The sequence below is a fragment of the Emydura macquarii genome, unplaced genomic scaffold (genome assembly GCF_026122565.2).
Source record: "Emydura macquarii macquarii isolate MOO-44397 ecotype Brisbane River unplaced genomic scaffold, CSIRO-AGI_Emac_v2 contig_1477, whole genome shotgun sequence".
Classification (NCBI taxonomy): Eukaryota; Metazoa; Chordata; order Testudines; family Chelidae; genus Emydura; species Emydura macquarii.
Window position 1 is genome coordinate 8182502 of NW_027131614.1, and position 16398 is coordinate 8198899.

Below are 16398 nucleotides of genomic sequence, written 5' to 3' on the forward strand. Positions count from 1 at the left end.
TCACAGACATTATGGAGCATGCAGCAGGCAGAGATAACTATTGGGATGTTTCTTTCACTGAGGTCTAACCTAGTGAGCAAACTGCACCAGCGTGCCTTTAAACGTCCAAATGCACATTACACCACCATTCTGCACTTGCTGAACTTATTATTGAAACACTCCTTCTTGCGCTCCAGGTGCCCGGTGTAGGGCTTCATTAGCCAGGGGAGCAAGGAGTAGGCAGGATCCCCCAGGATCACTATTCAACATCACTATTTCAACATTGCCAATAGTTATTTTTTGGTTTGGGAAGAAAGTGTCCACTTGCATCTTTTTAACAGACTTGAGTTCCTAAATATGCATGCATCATTCACCTTTCCAGAGCACCCCACATTGATGTCAGTGAAGCATCCCCTGTGATCCACAAGGGCCTGCAACACCATTGAAAAGTATCCCTTTCCGTTTATGTACTCTGTGGCAAGATGGTCTGGTGGTAAGGTAGGGATATGCAAGCCATCATTCACCCCCCCCCCCCCCCCAGTTTGGAGACCCCTTTGCAGAAAAGTCTTCCTCTATGTCCTGCATGTTTCCCAAAGTCACTACCCTTCTTACCAGAAGTTTATTAATGGCCTGGCACACTTGTATCACAGCAGCTCCCATGGTGGATTTATCAACTCCAAATTGATTCCAAACTGACCAGTAGCAGTATGGTGTTACTAGCTTCCACAGAGCAATGGCCACTCTCTTCTCCACTATCAGAGCAGGTCCCAAGCGAGTATTCATGTGTTTCAGGGCAGGACAAGTGAATCTTTGAATGCATATCCCCAGATTGTTAAAACTGAAGAATATGGTGCAGGAGCTGGAGAATACATTCTAATCACCATCATTTCCACTCTGCGTATTTCATTTTCTGATGTGCAAATGTTTATAAAGGAATGGGATCCACTTCCTAGGAATAAATGGGATGAATTTACTAAACAGATGATTATAGGCTCCGATTTGGGGGAGAATGCCCAGTTAACAAATTAAGATTGGAATATTGTGCTTCTTCATGCTACTGAACCTTTATGGTCATGTATGGTTGGATTTATGGGATCCACTAGTGAGGAAGCTGGTAGATGAGCACGTTTATTATATTGGAAAACATCTCATATTGGAAAGGAGTTTAAGAGGTCAAGGAAGAATATTGATTTTGGGGAATTATGGAAATATACTAAGGAATTATGAGGAAAAATTGAAAAAATAGAGAAGAAAAATTGCTTGATGGATTATCCTGGATAAATCACTGACCGGAGAAGCAGAAGAAAGGGTGGTAGAATGAAAGAGGAGAGTCATAAGGTGGGATCAAGTGTTCACGTGGAAGTGGAAGTATTCAAGGTGTCACGGGACACCCATTTTCTGTAACAATTGCATCTAAAGTCACAATATTTGTTCAGACAATCAAAGGAGAAGGTGAGATGGTGGTAAATACTCCAGAAGAAATTTGGGGAGTTAATATGCTATGGAGCATGGGTCTCATTGTAGACTTAGCTAATGGATTCCTATGGCAAACTCAGGCAGGAGATGGGGGATTTATTGCCATGGGACCTGTGACAGTTTAGTTCTTACAGATCCTCCTTTAGCAATGGGTTAAAGAGATGTTCCCGGCTGTGTGGGCTGTGGGGGGAAAGGAGAATCCTCCTCTAGAACCACAGTATCCAGTGCCTAGGGAGGCAATTGCACCTGTAACAGACATCCTGAAAACTTTGGAAGCCAGAGATATAGTTAGAAGATGAGCCTCTAGCTGTAATTCTCCAACATGGCCTGTTAAGAAATCAAACAGTCATTTTCGATTGACCATTGATTATCATAAAGTAAATTATTTAGCCAGACATATGGCCCCAATGGTAGCAGCTTATCCAGAGATGATTTCTAAAGCTCTCCAGAAATGAAATGGTTTTTCGTATTAGACATTAGCAACGGATTTTGTAGCTTGCAGCTAGCCAGGGAATGCCAATATAGAACTGCTTTCATGTGGGAAGGTGTCCAGTGAGTCTAACAGGCCTACCCCAAGAGTATAAGGACAGCCCTGCCGTTTTCCATTCACGTATGAAGATGGTGTTGGAGAAATACAGCAAGTCCAATAGAATCCTCCAGTACTTGGATGAAGTTTTAATTCAATGGCCAACTGAGGAGAAACATTGTCATGATTTAAATGAAGCAATTTTCCTAATAAAAAATGCAGGTCTCAAATGTAATAGTAAGAAAGCCCAGTTAGCAAAGGCTGAAGTTATTTTTTTAGGAATAACTATTGGATGGTAGGGAAAATCCATTGACAGAGCTAGACATGAGTTAATTGCTAGCCTACTTATAGCTACAGATTATAAGGCTCTGAAACCATTTTTAGGAATTACAGGGTTTTGCAGAGATTTTATACCCCTGTATACAGAACTTGCCCAACCTTTATATGATTTACTTCAGAGTGCATATTGGGAATGGGAGGCAGAACAGACTGAGGCAGTTTACAAATTCAAAAAGGCTCTGAGAAGTGCTCCTACAGTAGCTCGCCCAGATGTATACAAGCCAGGACAGATCCAGAGCTTATTTCCACCTAGACTTCCTTCGTGTTCCTAACCAACTTCCTTTGCTTCTACAGAATGACTGCAGGCCCCTTCCCTGTCAGCGTCCTTCTGATCTCACTTCCTGGGCTACATCTGCAGTAAGGCTTTATCAAGCCCTGCCTCCCCTCCAGGTGCAGCATATAAAGTTAATTGGCCCTTTCTGGCCCTCCCTAACCCACTCAAGGTTTGTGTGGGGAGAACACCCTATCACACCCATTTTTGCTGTTCCTTTACTTCTACAACATCTCTCAAAGACCCAAAGCCCTTTCTGCTCCAATGAGCCCCTGACAGTTTTCCTTATTCTGACCTCAAGGATATTCCTTCGCTCTGATTCTTACTGTTATCTCTGATCCTACTTCTCCTTGTCTCTAAACAAACAGTTTCCAACATGCCTAATGAAAACACATTAGTTAGATTAGATATACTACTGAATAAAAAAGGTCTCCTAGCAAAGACTGCCAGACCTGCTGAGACCAAAAGAGGGATTTCAGAAAGGCTTGTTGTAGCTCAGGAAAGAAGAGGAGGTATATATTTAAACATTTTCAAACCAGCTTAAAGTTATTTCCACCGTTAGGTCCCCTAAAACTTGTCTTCCAGTTTGACTTCTTTATTAAAATAGATTACATAGTTAGTTATTTTAGTTAGACAAATAAAATAAGACAGCAAAAAGAAACAAACACCAGTGCCTCAAAGGAAAAGCCGATGTCAATACGGATCATTTTAATTATTTATTTAAATGCATAGACATTACACACTAGTTCAAAATAATCTATATTTCATTGTTTTCATAACATCATGAATTGAAACAGAGATACTAATTTATATTTCAATTGTAACATATATATGTGATCATATAATATGGAAAAATATGTTCAATAATTCACTGCATCACCTGTGTCAAATGAACTTTCTTCTCAGAAAAATGTTGAAAGAAAAAGAAAGAAAGAAAGAAAGAAAGAAAGAAAAAGGAAATCCTAATAATGTATGAGAAACAAGAAATTGTATTGTATAAATACTTAAAACATTTGGGAGTTGGTTTTAGATAGCAAGAACTATATCTTCTGTTGTATGTATCAAAAAAAAAAACAAAAAAAAAACCCAACGAGAGTTCTGTTGTATGTATGAATGCCAAAACATTCCATTCTGTTATGGTATGGAATGGTATGGAAGAAAATGAAGAGAAAAGCAAATATACAAGCATTCAGCAATTAAAGACTATCCAAAATCAGTTTATTTATTAAATGATTCCCAGCACTCTAGCACCTCTTCAATGAAACAATAAGACCCTACATGAAACAAGAGAATTACTTCTTTAGAGAAATCCCATATTGCCACTAATTCCCATTGTGGAGTGTATTACCTTTAACTTTGTACCTGAATAGTTTCTGAGTTGTGTGATGATGTGCTGAAGCTCTAGAGACTTTTATCATGGTGAAGAGCATAGAGGGGTTCACTATATTGTTATGAGTTAAACGTATAAGGCAGAAACCCGTTTTCTATTTTGATTTTGTCATTTTGCAGAAGACAAGAAAACAATTTTGAATTCAAAATATTTTATTCCTATAGTGCCTTCTCAAAGGAGAGTTCTGTATAGTAATGCAGTGGGTGGCTCCAAAACCAGGAGTTTAAGCACATTCCATTAACCTTTCTGAATTAAGAATTGCAATCTGTAACAATATAACTAGATGATAATTTGAGAAGTACTTCCTGTTTGCCAGACAATAACCATATTCTGAGCCAAACTCAGTAACCTAAGACTGAGCAGGAAGAAGGCCTGGAAATTATTATGGTTAATAATAATAAACTAAAATGTCATAAATTAATTAGAATTTTTTTTTATCTTCTAGAAGAAATAAGAAGTTGAGGGGGCCATGTTCATTGTAGACATAACAATGGTGAATTTTGGGGGAAGCTCTGAAAACAAACAAATGTATGGGTTCACATACTCTATGGCTATCAGAATCAGTGTATAGTTAAAAGCCAGGGTGTAAGAATTTATATACTTCACAGTTACAGAAAACCACCATTAAAAATGGCAAGTCATTTGTGAGCTGCCCTCAGGTTAGCTGAGATCATTCTATTATAGTAAATTAACGAACAGTTGTGGTCTTAAAGACCAACAATAACTCAGGGAAATTTTACTCACAAGACTCAAGGCTTTACAAAATGTCTTATTACTCCATAATGGTGTAAACAGGAGTTAGCTTGTGGTTGTTGAGGGCTTTATAATGGCTTCCCCACTCTTCACCATTTAAGTATTACAGAACATAAATCAGAGCCTATTATAATTACAAATGACTTCTGATTCAGTTTTTTTATCTCATACTCCATAAAACGTTATATAATAGATAATAGGGACAGCAAATGCAAATTTTGCTTCAGGTATTTACATCCTATCCTTCCACTCCAGTTTGGGTGACTTGCCAATAATTTGTCAAAGAAGCACGATGTACCAGAGCATAGTTCTTTAAAAATCAATAGTAATAATTGTAAAGGAAATGAAACAAAAAATTAACTACATACTTGTTACAAAAAGTCCTCATGCACATTTGAGTTCCTGGAAATCAAATCTAAATATATTAATTTTCTCATTCATGAGAGAGCATCAGTTCAAGCAACCTGACATGAGGAATTGCTGTCTTTTCTTTAGTAAAGATATAAGACCTTAGCTCTGATATTTATCAGTTTTGCTCTGGAGCTTATTTTTTTCCAGATTCCTCTGCTTAACTCCAGTGTTTCTAAGAGAGTTATGTACATATGAAGTCTAATTCTATTCTCAGTTACATCCACGCAACTCTATTGAAATCTACTTTTCTCCCTTATCCTTTCTTACCCTAACTAAGTGTCTGATCCTGAACCTATTGAAATCAGGGCAAAGTTCCCATTGTCAATGAGGCCTAATTCATCTCCCCTGGAATTCAGTGGGAAATGAATTGATCTCTGGGGAAGGGGAACATATGGCTTCATAAGGCCCTTTAAGCAAGGTGAATCTTGTAGTTTTTGAAGTAGGTTATTCCCCTGAGCAGAGATTTGGGATCATTACTATGTGTTCAGAGAAAATTTGAAATCATTACTGACCAGGCCTTATTCACCTCTCAATCTTTTCTTAGGACACCCATTGACAATAATGAGAGAATTCCTTAAGTGCAAAATGTAATGAGGGTAGGGGTTTTTGTTTTGTTTTTTAGAATAATCCAAATTTTCCCCTTTGATGCATGTAAAGTTCTTATTTAAATCAATGGGAGCCATGTGCATGCTTCTGAAAGCAGAATTTGGCCCACTGACTCATTGGCCTATCACCAGATGTGGTCCGTTGGAAATGTCTCAGGAGCACTAGAGCCTGTATTGCAACATCCGAATTAAAACTCATCTTCTGCAAAAAAGTCTCCAGCACCAGAATATATAGTTTAGCACCACAAAGGCAGCCTTTACTAGCTATTTGCTAAGACACATAATAGTAAATAATCAAAAAAAATTATCACAGGCAATTATTATAACATGAAGGGCCTGCACTGTATCCCAAAGGAGTATTTTTCCAGTCGTCTACTGTTATAAAAGTACACTGCTATTCAGTTCTGTAGGAAAAGAGAGTGCAGATTTGTAAACCTGTGAAATGGGTGGAATATACCCATGGTATGGGGTTTTTTTTCCTGGCTTTCTCTTTCCTCAGCATAGCCCTGTATTTCTGAGGGCATATTATATTATAGTAGACGCCTTTGGTCTTCAGCATATTTCTGGTACTTTTATTCCAGCAGCATTTTGTGTCAAGCAGCACTGACATGGGCCATCAAGGTAGATGTTTGCTGGCATTGTCATTATTCAACCCAAGGGAAAGTTGATGAGAGAAATTACAGGGATTCAAATAGATAATGCAGAAAGGTTTAGAGCACACCACATTATAAAAAATTGAATGGTAAACTGCATTTGGTTAGTCAAATGTCCAATTAGCTGTAACCTTCTCTGTTAAATGAAAAATGTTAAACTAAATGCTTGCTGCTGGTTTTCTCAGAAGCTGCTCTTATGAAATAGCTTATATCCAGATCATTTCCTGCTGCTGTCAATTACAGTGTGATTATGACAGATATAATTATTGCTAGCACCATTACTGTGTGTTTTGAAAAAATCTGCACCTCTGTTTGATAGTAGCAAAGTTTCCTATTACCTATATCCACAGAAAACAAAATATTTCAAATGACCAACTTATTATTACCAACTTAAAAAAAAGTAACAGATACAATAACATATATACCCGTTATAATACTTTCAGCTGAATTACAGAATTATAAATTAATTTACAATTTCTAGTTCTGTTTGGAAAGTGTACTACACAATGTACAAGTTGCAAGTTACAAAGTGCATAGTTATTAATCATTAACCATAATACTAAGGCTCTGCAGCTTAGAACTTTTGTTAACGTATTCTCCGCCTGATATTTAAAATTTTTTTTTGCAAATGTAAAGAAATGACAACATGTAAAATTTTATCTGTTCCCCCTTCATCCTCCAGAAAAGACTTGTCATGTGGAACAAAAATGCATTTTACCTCTCATCCCATAGTCCTTAGTCAAAAATTCCCATTGGGTAACAGCACATGGACTATGTACCACTTAATCCTACCTAAACCTGACATATAGAGCTGCACAGAGTTTGTGTTTTCCCTCTGCATAGGTGTGAATTTCACCCAATTGGACTATTTGACTGAGTGAGGACTGCAGGACCTCAAGTCTGTTGTTAAAAGTAAAGAAAAACTGTAACTTTTTAATTGTTACTAAAATAAAAGTTACAGAAATATCACAACTGGTTTTGTTTTTAAGTTCTGATGCCTATTAGCATTATGACATTACATACTTCTCTAATTATTGTTTTGTCAGAAAAAGGAAAGTCACCCACAGATATGCTTGAAGAGCTACAGTACAATAAATGACTTACTCTGAGTTAACGTCAAATCATAGATATCTGAAGTATGACAATTCCATTTGCCATTCACTACAGCACTCATTCTGCCCATACAATTGATCCCTTTGGAAAGAGGAATGGCTACATGTAAATTATTCCTATATTTGTAATTCTAGTAAAGTTATTCTGTATTTTGGTTACAAACGGTCTTAATCAGCTTTGGGAAGATGACATCTTCTCGTTTAAAACAAACGCATATACATGTTTCTGGTGAAGCTATACTATACTACTCTAATTGTTCTAGTGAATCTAGCTGTTCAAAGTTCATGAACTTCAAAGCTCCCAACATAACAGTGACAGGCAGAATGGAAATGTGGGAAATTGTAAATAACTTGTATTCCCTGTTCATCATGGACAAAATGCTGCTCTGTGATATGAAGATACAACTCTCAGTCACTTTAATGACAGTTGCACAGATGTATCTGAGGGCAGAATTTAGACCCTTGTCTGTTGTTATGCATACCATTCAAGACAAGCTATATCTGTACATATATACAGTGTTCTCAGTTTAAGCTGAGGTCCCTTTCTCCATAAATGTTCTACTAAGCTCCCATAAGAAGTTTGCTGTTTGGGGGGGGGGGGTGAATAAATATATTTTTCTTAACTAATGTATAAAGCCTCACCATATTGTGTAAATGACACTGTCAGCTGTTTTACAGATTCTCTATTTTTTGTTGCACACTGTTAAATTTGTTTTTTCCCTTTTTCTAAATAAAAGTTCCCTTTATACTTTTTATTTGGGATATCCTTTAGTCAAGATCGTGCAAGGCTTAGGCCTGATTTAACCTTGAAAAAACTTGACCTTTAAATTGTTCCTTTTGTAGCCCTCCCACCCCCACTTCTTTCCCTCCTATATTACTCAGAAGCAGGCAATCTGAAAACCTTGAAAGTTTTATCTATAGCATTATTTCAGCTAGGGATATGATTTTTTTTACGGACATAGTTATATAGGTAAAAGCCCTAGTATGGATGCAGATATACTAGCATAAAGGTGTATGCCAATATAGTTATTTCCCTTCCTGTATGGATTATACTGGTATAAGTGCCTTTACACTGATATAACTGCAACTTCGCTGGTAGGGTTGTGCAATGTTAACTATGCCAGTATAGTTAAAGTGATACAACTTTCTAGTGTAGACAAAGCCTAAGTCATGTTAGAGAGCACTTTCAGTTCCACCATATTTTTAGTGGCTCCCTATTCTTTACTTCTCTATCTCCACACAGGCATCATTGGTGATAGCAGCAGCCGTGTGTTGAGCTCTTGAAATACCTTGAGTTAATCAATCTTGTGCATGGGGGAAGTAACATAAGGCTGAATGTTGAAGTTCCTCCTACACATATGTTTTCTGTTGCTCAGAATTCTATTAACTATGAAGGAGCAAGCAGAAGAGCAAATGGGAGTAGGCATTTGCAAGATGAGGGCAATGTATTGAGTTTGGGGTATTTTTGTACATTACACTATGATCATGCCTGTTGATACTTTTCATTTTTAAAACACTGGTATAGTTGCCAGTGACCATTCTCTATCTATATCTATAATTTCAAAGAGAAGGGTCACATTTTAGACTTGACAGTGCTCTTGTAATTTGCTTTTAATAGCAAAAAGAACATATTCTTTAGGAAGTTACACTTTCTTAAAATTATATATGATTATCCTTCTCTACATGCCAATGGCCAGAAATGGAGAATGATTGTTATACTTATAAATTCCAAAGGGTTAAAAATGAATATATACTGTAATCTGAAATCTAATTATGCAAAAGAATATAAACAGAAAACAAGGGTATTACAAAATATATATATAATATGTGCAAAATTCAATATACAAGCTTTGTTACTCAGCCATATTATTTAAAAACAATGTATACGTATGTTAACTTATTTAAACCAATATAAGTAGTTTGATGTTACTCCTGGAAAACAAAGATTATCAGTGCAAGCCCCTCCATAACTAGGAGGGCAAGCGGAACACGGGACTCCTACTTTATACGGCGCTTCTCCAAACCAGTTGCCCCTGAAAATAAAAAGTAATACATATTTTTAGTAACTTAAGAAAAAATATCCCTTAATTAGTGAAAGCTAAGTTTGGGTAATGTATTGCCCATCATGTATTTATAAAATATTTTCATATTTCATTAGTGACAGACACTATTTTAGGAATGACTTTGCTCTCTAGAAAGAGAAAGCAACCAGAGGGCTCTTGTTGACAAGATATTAGTGATACAGTGTTGTTTCCAAGGTTTCCTAGAATATTTTAAAATTTTCATTGATTGGTTATTTGTAATGTTTATTTTCAAGATAGGGGTGGACCCATTGAGGATCTTATTACAAGGTTTAGCTGATCTGGGATTCATTTTGCTGGGTACTGAGTATGAACCTGGGATAGTTTGCTCAAAGGAAGTGGGAGAAGAAGTATTAGTCACAACAGCATTGGAAAAAGAGTATAGGAACTATGAGATGATAGGGAAGTTGCACTGAAGGATGAAGCCAGGGGTCTGTTGGGATTTCATGAGGAGGAGGGACCCAGGGACTTGGTTGGAGGTTGTGGAAGTGCAGCTTCTTCTAGAGGACTGAGGTTGCAGGTAGCAGGCTGCAGAGGAGACTGTGGGTAGTGGGTTAGGCTCAAATGAGGCATCTGAGTTAGCATCCAGACTTTCAGATGCTTATACAAAACCTCTAATCTTTTAGAGATTCACCCATCACTCTTGACTATGGAATTACAGGATGGTCACTGGAGAAAAGAGAGCTAAAATTAGATTTCTACTTAAATGTTACATTTCACTAAGAAAAGAACCTTCTTCTAGTTTTTGTATGACGTGCTACAGCAGTGAGTAATGCAGTTATTTGTGAAGCATTTTCTCATTCCCCCCTTCCCAGCCAATAAAACTAGATCAAAAAGCCTAACTTTGGGTTGTGCCTTGGAAGAAAGCACAAGTCTCTCAAATACTTTAGTGATTCTTACTCCTATTCCAAATGGGCACAGAAGACTGCACAAGTAGGGAAATATGTTAGCTTAATAACAGATACTGTAATCTAGAGGGAGTGCCACGAGTTGAATGTTGGCTTCATTCACTGTATCATGTGTGATTAATAGAGCTGTAAATTAAGTATATCAGTTAATTAGGACTGAACCATCCACACATTTTTGAACAACCCTTCTTAACCCTGTTTCTGAAATCAGAAACACAAATAGACATATGGACTTCCTGTAGGGTGACCAGAGAGCAAGTGTGAAAAATCGGGACGGGGTGGGGAGTAATAGGTGCCTATATAAGACAAAGCCCCAAATATCAGGACTGTCCCTATAAAATTGGGGCATCTGGTCACCCTAGCTTCCTGGCATATTTTTAGCCAGTTTATAGTAGGGTATACATCAGCTAATAGGAGGTATAACCCTGATGTCCTGGGCAAATTTCAATCTGAATAATTGTATTTTGCACCTTTAAATCCCCTTTAATTTAAAATGTTTACAGTAGTTTTCACTTCCTTCCCTCAGCTACTGTATGGTGCTGTGGTATGCTGAGAGGTGCAAACATTTTAGTGATTAGTGAAGTGACCACCTATATGTAGATATGCAGGTCCTGCCCTTGACATTCTTACCACATTTTATTCATTCTTTTCAGGCAAATTTCCTCTGACGTCAAAAAGGGGACATAGGAATTGTCATGCCAGATCAGAACAGTGGTCCATGTAATACAAAATCCTTTCTCTGACACAGGCAAATACTATGGGTGAAAATACTGACACTGGGAGCCAGGAATTCACCCAAAATACTTCAGAGGAAGATATCAGAAACCCTTTCATTTATGGGATAACCTGCCTGTAGGGGAAGTTTCTTCCTCTAGTCAATGAGTGGTTGGCCTATCCTCTGAAGGAAGATAGCTAATATATCATTTAAAACACTGTTTTATCTTAACTGGTGTAGCTATTGATGTTCTCATTATCCATATAAAAGTCTAACCCTTTTTTGAATTCTTCTAAGCCTGGGCATGCATATCTAGTGGCAATGAGCTATTACCTTTGAGAGAGTAAGGGCCTAGTAAAACTTGAGTTGGGACCTCTGGATTTGGTCTACAGATTGCAATGTAAGTCAGAATTTTTAGAACAAAAGAAACTAAATGTAACATATCATTATTACAGAGTTAATAATGCATCAAATAATGAATCAAATAATGCAGCAATCTCAACAATGCTTCCTATGTGACACCTTTCATTCGCCATAACTGAATAAAATGAATAATGTCCCCTAATTATTTTGTGCATTGTAATTTTTGCATACATACATACATTATAATGCATGGATTGCTATTAAAGACAGGCTCAGGTTATGATATTTGGATCATGAATTGGATTTCAGTCCAAACATCCCCGAAGTGTGGCTGTATGAGTCAAATGTGGTTTTACTGTCTAGTCCCCCACTCTAGTTCCTTTGCTACTACTCTTTTTCCACTAAGTGTAATAGTAAATATAAAGGACTTGCGTTCTTGTCTCCCAAAATAGAAGTGGTTTCCTCTTTGGAGCTTTTATCACAAAAGTACCTGTTTTGGGGTTGCAACTCTTTAAGGACACAATTCAAAATCTCTTCTTGTGCATATGGCAGTTGGGTCATTGAAATTACTCAAACCCAGTCAAAAGTCATACTCTTTACTTATAGATCTATGCCATTTAAACTTTATCAGTCCTGTACAACTCATTATTATTTGTTTTTTTATACAGCACCATGGGTGTGTAAGGCCCTTTATAGAAAACAAAGAAAGTCCTGAGGCACTTACAGTTAAAGGGCCCGGTCTACAAAGGCCAGCTCATGTCAGTAAGTGCAAATCAACTTAAGTATGGATTGCAGGACTGAGCCTTAAATTATACGCAAAGCAAGGGAATGAGGAGAAAAAGGTGAGGGGAAAGAGTAATGCAAAGGATGAGCATTACAATAATAAAAGATAATGAGATGTGCTTTTGTTAAATACACATCTTGTTATTCCCATTCGTATACAAGAATAGTACATTTTTATAATTTCAATGATTATATTTGTTCGAGGGAGCAGGCCCAGCATGAATGCATGAATGGAATGTTAGCTGGAAAAAGGGAGTAAATAGTCCTATCAAATAACCCATACATGCAAGAAGTACAAAGGTAAACAGAATAAAAAGAAAGCAACTTACTTTGGGGCATAGTTGCATACCAAGTAAACAGCTCGTCGCCAAACAGATCCCCAGACATTCATATTGTGGCATGTGTGGACTGCGCAGCCTATACGATTGGAAGTGGCCCAAACCATCTGAATAAATAATTATTATTCTTTTGGTGAAGTTAAACTTGAAAAAAAATATGATTTATGTATACACACACACACAAATACACACACACATCACAGAAACGTCCAATTTTGAATTATAGATTAGTAAAGGAAGAATGGAACTCAGATAACCTGTGTATAATGTGTGCACATGGGTCCATAGCATCTCAGAGGGCATCTAGGGTTGCAGTCCTGAGGATATGGAAAAGCATAGTCTTTCACTTCATCATACCATGGCTTTACCAGCTGAAGAATGGATCGATACCTAAGTTAATTTAAAGACAAGGGGGGAAAGTTCATTTTCAGAACTTGCTATTTTAGAACATTTGACCTAACTACTATTCAGTGGAGACCTGAAATCCTTCATTACAATTCTCATATTCCTGAACAGAATGAAAATCTGTTAGCTGAAGACAAATTTAGTTCTTGACATCATACTAGCTAGAAGGTTCGGATTGGTGTAGCTCCGTTGAAGTTGAGACCAGCTGAGGATTTGGCCTTCAATTTTTTATAAAATAAAAGGCTTTACAAAACAACAGCTGCCTACCTTCCAGTTCTTACAGACAGGTTTTGGCCCAAGAATCTCAGTAAGTAGGAAGGTCCATGGTCCCAAATGCATGTTGCAGCCCAAGCCTCTGCAGACTTAGCAAGAGTTTCATCCCAAACCTGACAAAATAAAAAGTCCTTAGCAATGGTACTGAAAAATGTAGGTAAGTACAAGCATGCAAGAGGCAGGTATCATATGATATGAGCATCCCTGTATAACATACCAGACTAATAGCTCAACACCTGAAGAAGCTTTTTATAATACATGATGTTAAATCTGTGGTTCTCATATAAAAAATTGTGTCTTATAAAAAAAAAAAATACAGTCAGAGATCTTCAGCATCCACAAGAACATGGCTATAGCATGTATGCCTTGTCAGATCTCTCAGAGGGCCAGAGCCACCACGAAGGTCTGGCACCCCGAGTATGCAGCTCTCCCTGATTCTGTATGGAAGGGTCCTCCCATGGCTGTATTCTCCCCATTCACTTTCCAGGAGTCTTTGGATGTTCTCTAAGGGCACAAAGACTGGATAGTGTTCAAAATGGCTGGTGGGTATCCCCGGAATTGTTGGGGAACAGTGCTAAGGAAACACAAATTGTCTTGTGGAACACACTAGGAAAGGATAATTCAACCGTGGGTGGTATCACATATTCCATGAAACGCCTACACATAGTTGGTGAAGTCCTTAGTACATCTGCCCTGGTAGCCAGTCTGGCTTCTTTGAAGCCACATTATCAGGAAAGGAGCAAGGGGGAAGGGCCAGAATAGAGGCAGAGGGCCTCCTAGGGACCCCTGCTCCAGGAGCCACACTGAGCATGAGCTTCCATAGGTCATCCCACAGGGGATCAAATGCTGTTCCCCAGTGGAATAATTAGTGAACAATTCTGTGAGGAGATCTTTGACTGATTTCCTCCCCCTAAATTTTCTTCCATACTGTGAGAACAAATGATCTAGCACACATTTCTTTATTACGAGGATATTTGCAAAAAAACAGGATTTTTTTCCCTTGACAGTTAAATAGTGTCTCCTGCTTATATCTCATTTGTTCACATAAATCCTTGGTTTATGGCATCAATAACTCCACAAAAAACAGTTATGAAGTCACAGAGGACTGTGTCAGCCAAATAATATAAATAGCAGCAATTAATAATCTCTTAAAAAATGAACACATATCAAAATAATACCTCTAGTAATGAGTATTTTACTAATGTCATAGAATATGTGCAAATCCTAATATATTTAAATAATAAAGTTCTGCTCAAGTAACAAAGTCTAGCTCAAGACTTAGTTGCATGTTCTGAACACCCCAAAGTTCAAGGTATTCCGATTCAGGCTTTTCATCCAGGCCAGCTTTAAGAAATGCAAGAAAAAAACAAACAAACAAGCTGGATAAACAGAGTTTATCCAGGCCAAAAATGTATGTTTAAAAAGCAAAAGCAAACCAAAAACATCCAGTGAGGCTGGAGAATTAAACATACACTTTGTACCATACGATGTAAGATAGAGGACATCATAGAGGACAATTTGGCCCATAATGCCCATATCTTGACAATGAGCTAACGAGCCGCAATTGATTCTGGGAATTAAAGACAAGTTGAGAATTATCTCAGTACTAGAAAAATAGTTGAGAAAAATCATTGAAGTTAGGGTTAAGAGTGGCTCAAAAGTGCCCTCTTTTAGTGTCATCAAACATGAAATGGAGAAGAATGAATTGATAGTTTAACTTCATTTAGAATTTCAAAGTGCTTTTGATGAAGAACCTCCCAAGAGCCTCTTGAAGAACTCTAGTAACCACTGGAAGGAAGTAAAGTCCTGTCATGGATTAAAACTGGTTATGTCAGGAAGCTAAGAGTAGTAAGAAAGTAAATAGCCAATTTTAGGTATGATGCTACAGGGATCCACAAGAATGTAACGTTTTTGGATGACATTTGGATTAGACTAGAGAAGGATCTGAGCAATTTCAAAAGGAGCTAACCAAAATTACATTATATTTGGTTAATGTATTAGCAAATTAAATTCAAAGTGAACAAAACAAAAGACAATGAAATTTATAAGTGTAGGCACACCTGTTTGCGGAGCCTCTAAATCCTTTCAGAGGTATCCTGATTAGACAGACCTCTAGGTAATGTATGCTGGCTTTGAAGGACTGCAAGTACCATGATGCAGTGGTGGGTCTTGCCAATTTAGCTGCTTTGTCACTAGATTTAGTAAAGCAGCGAGAGTCCTGTAGCACCTTAAAGACTAAAACATGTATTTGGGCATAAGCTTTCATGGGCAGAAACCCACGTCATCGGATGAATGAAGTGGAAACTTCGGTTTAGTAGGCATAGATACACATTCAAGGATGAGTGAGTTACATCACAGTGAGGAGGACAAGTGTTAGGAGGTAAATTCATTCAGGGTGGATGAGGCCATTCACAGCAGCTGATAAGAAGGTATGAATGTCAAAAGAGGGAACATTATTTTTTGTAGTGGGCTAGCCACTTCCAGTCTCTATTCAGACCTAGCCTGATAGTGTCAAGTTTGCATATGAGTTCCAGCTTTGCAGTTTCGCGCTGGAGTTTGTTTTTGAAGTTTTTGGGCTTATGCACAAATAAATTTGTTAGTCTTTAAGGTGCCACAGGACTCTCGCTGTTTTGCTAAAAACAGACTAACACAGCTACCCCTCTGGAACTAGATTTAGTGATTATTTTGGTTTTACTAGTGAGGAAATAAGTGTCAAAGTGACCAGTGACAAAGGCAGTGACTTTCACTGCCGATTACAGTGACATTCAGAGAGAAAAATCATGAATTTGTATAGTCAAAAAATCATTCACAAGCAGCTCAATAGTGTTAATAAAATCCATTTCAAGTTCTTCTTATTACATTCTGTTGCACACCAAGTCAGTGTCATGATGTCTCAATTGAGCATGTCCTTGGAAGGAATCACTTTCCCGGGTTGCTTGGGCCGAGATCACTATAATCTGCAGGCAAGGAAAAGAAATTTGTGTAGGCTAATTAAATACTTTGCTAAAACCAGGTGC

The 16398-nt window shown here is 37.6% G+C and overlaps 1 protein-coding gene across 1 annotated transcript in view; it reads right to left on the reverse strand.

The window, feature by feature from the left end:
- Positions 1 to 9321: 9321 nt before the first annotated feature.
- The window catches only part of PI15 (peptidase inhibitor 15), a 30607-nt gene continuing 23530 nt past the window's right edge, over positions 9322 to 16398 (reverse strand). The window contains exons 3-6 of the mRNA XM_067553837.1: positions 13376 to 13494; positions 12961 to 13093; positions 12695 to 12810; positions 9322 to 9548 (exon numbers count right to left, since the gene is read on the reverse strand). Of these exons, the coding sequence (XP_067409938.1) occupies positions 9413 to 9548; positions 12695 to 12810; positions 12961 to 13093; positions 13376 to 13494 (504 nt within the window). The 3' untranslated portion in view covers positions 9322 to 9412. The remainder of the gene's footprint in view (positions 9549 to 12694; positions 12811 to 12960; positions 13094 to 13375; positions 13495 to 16398) is intronic.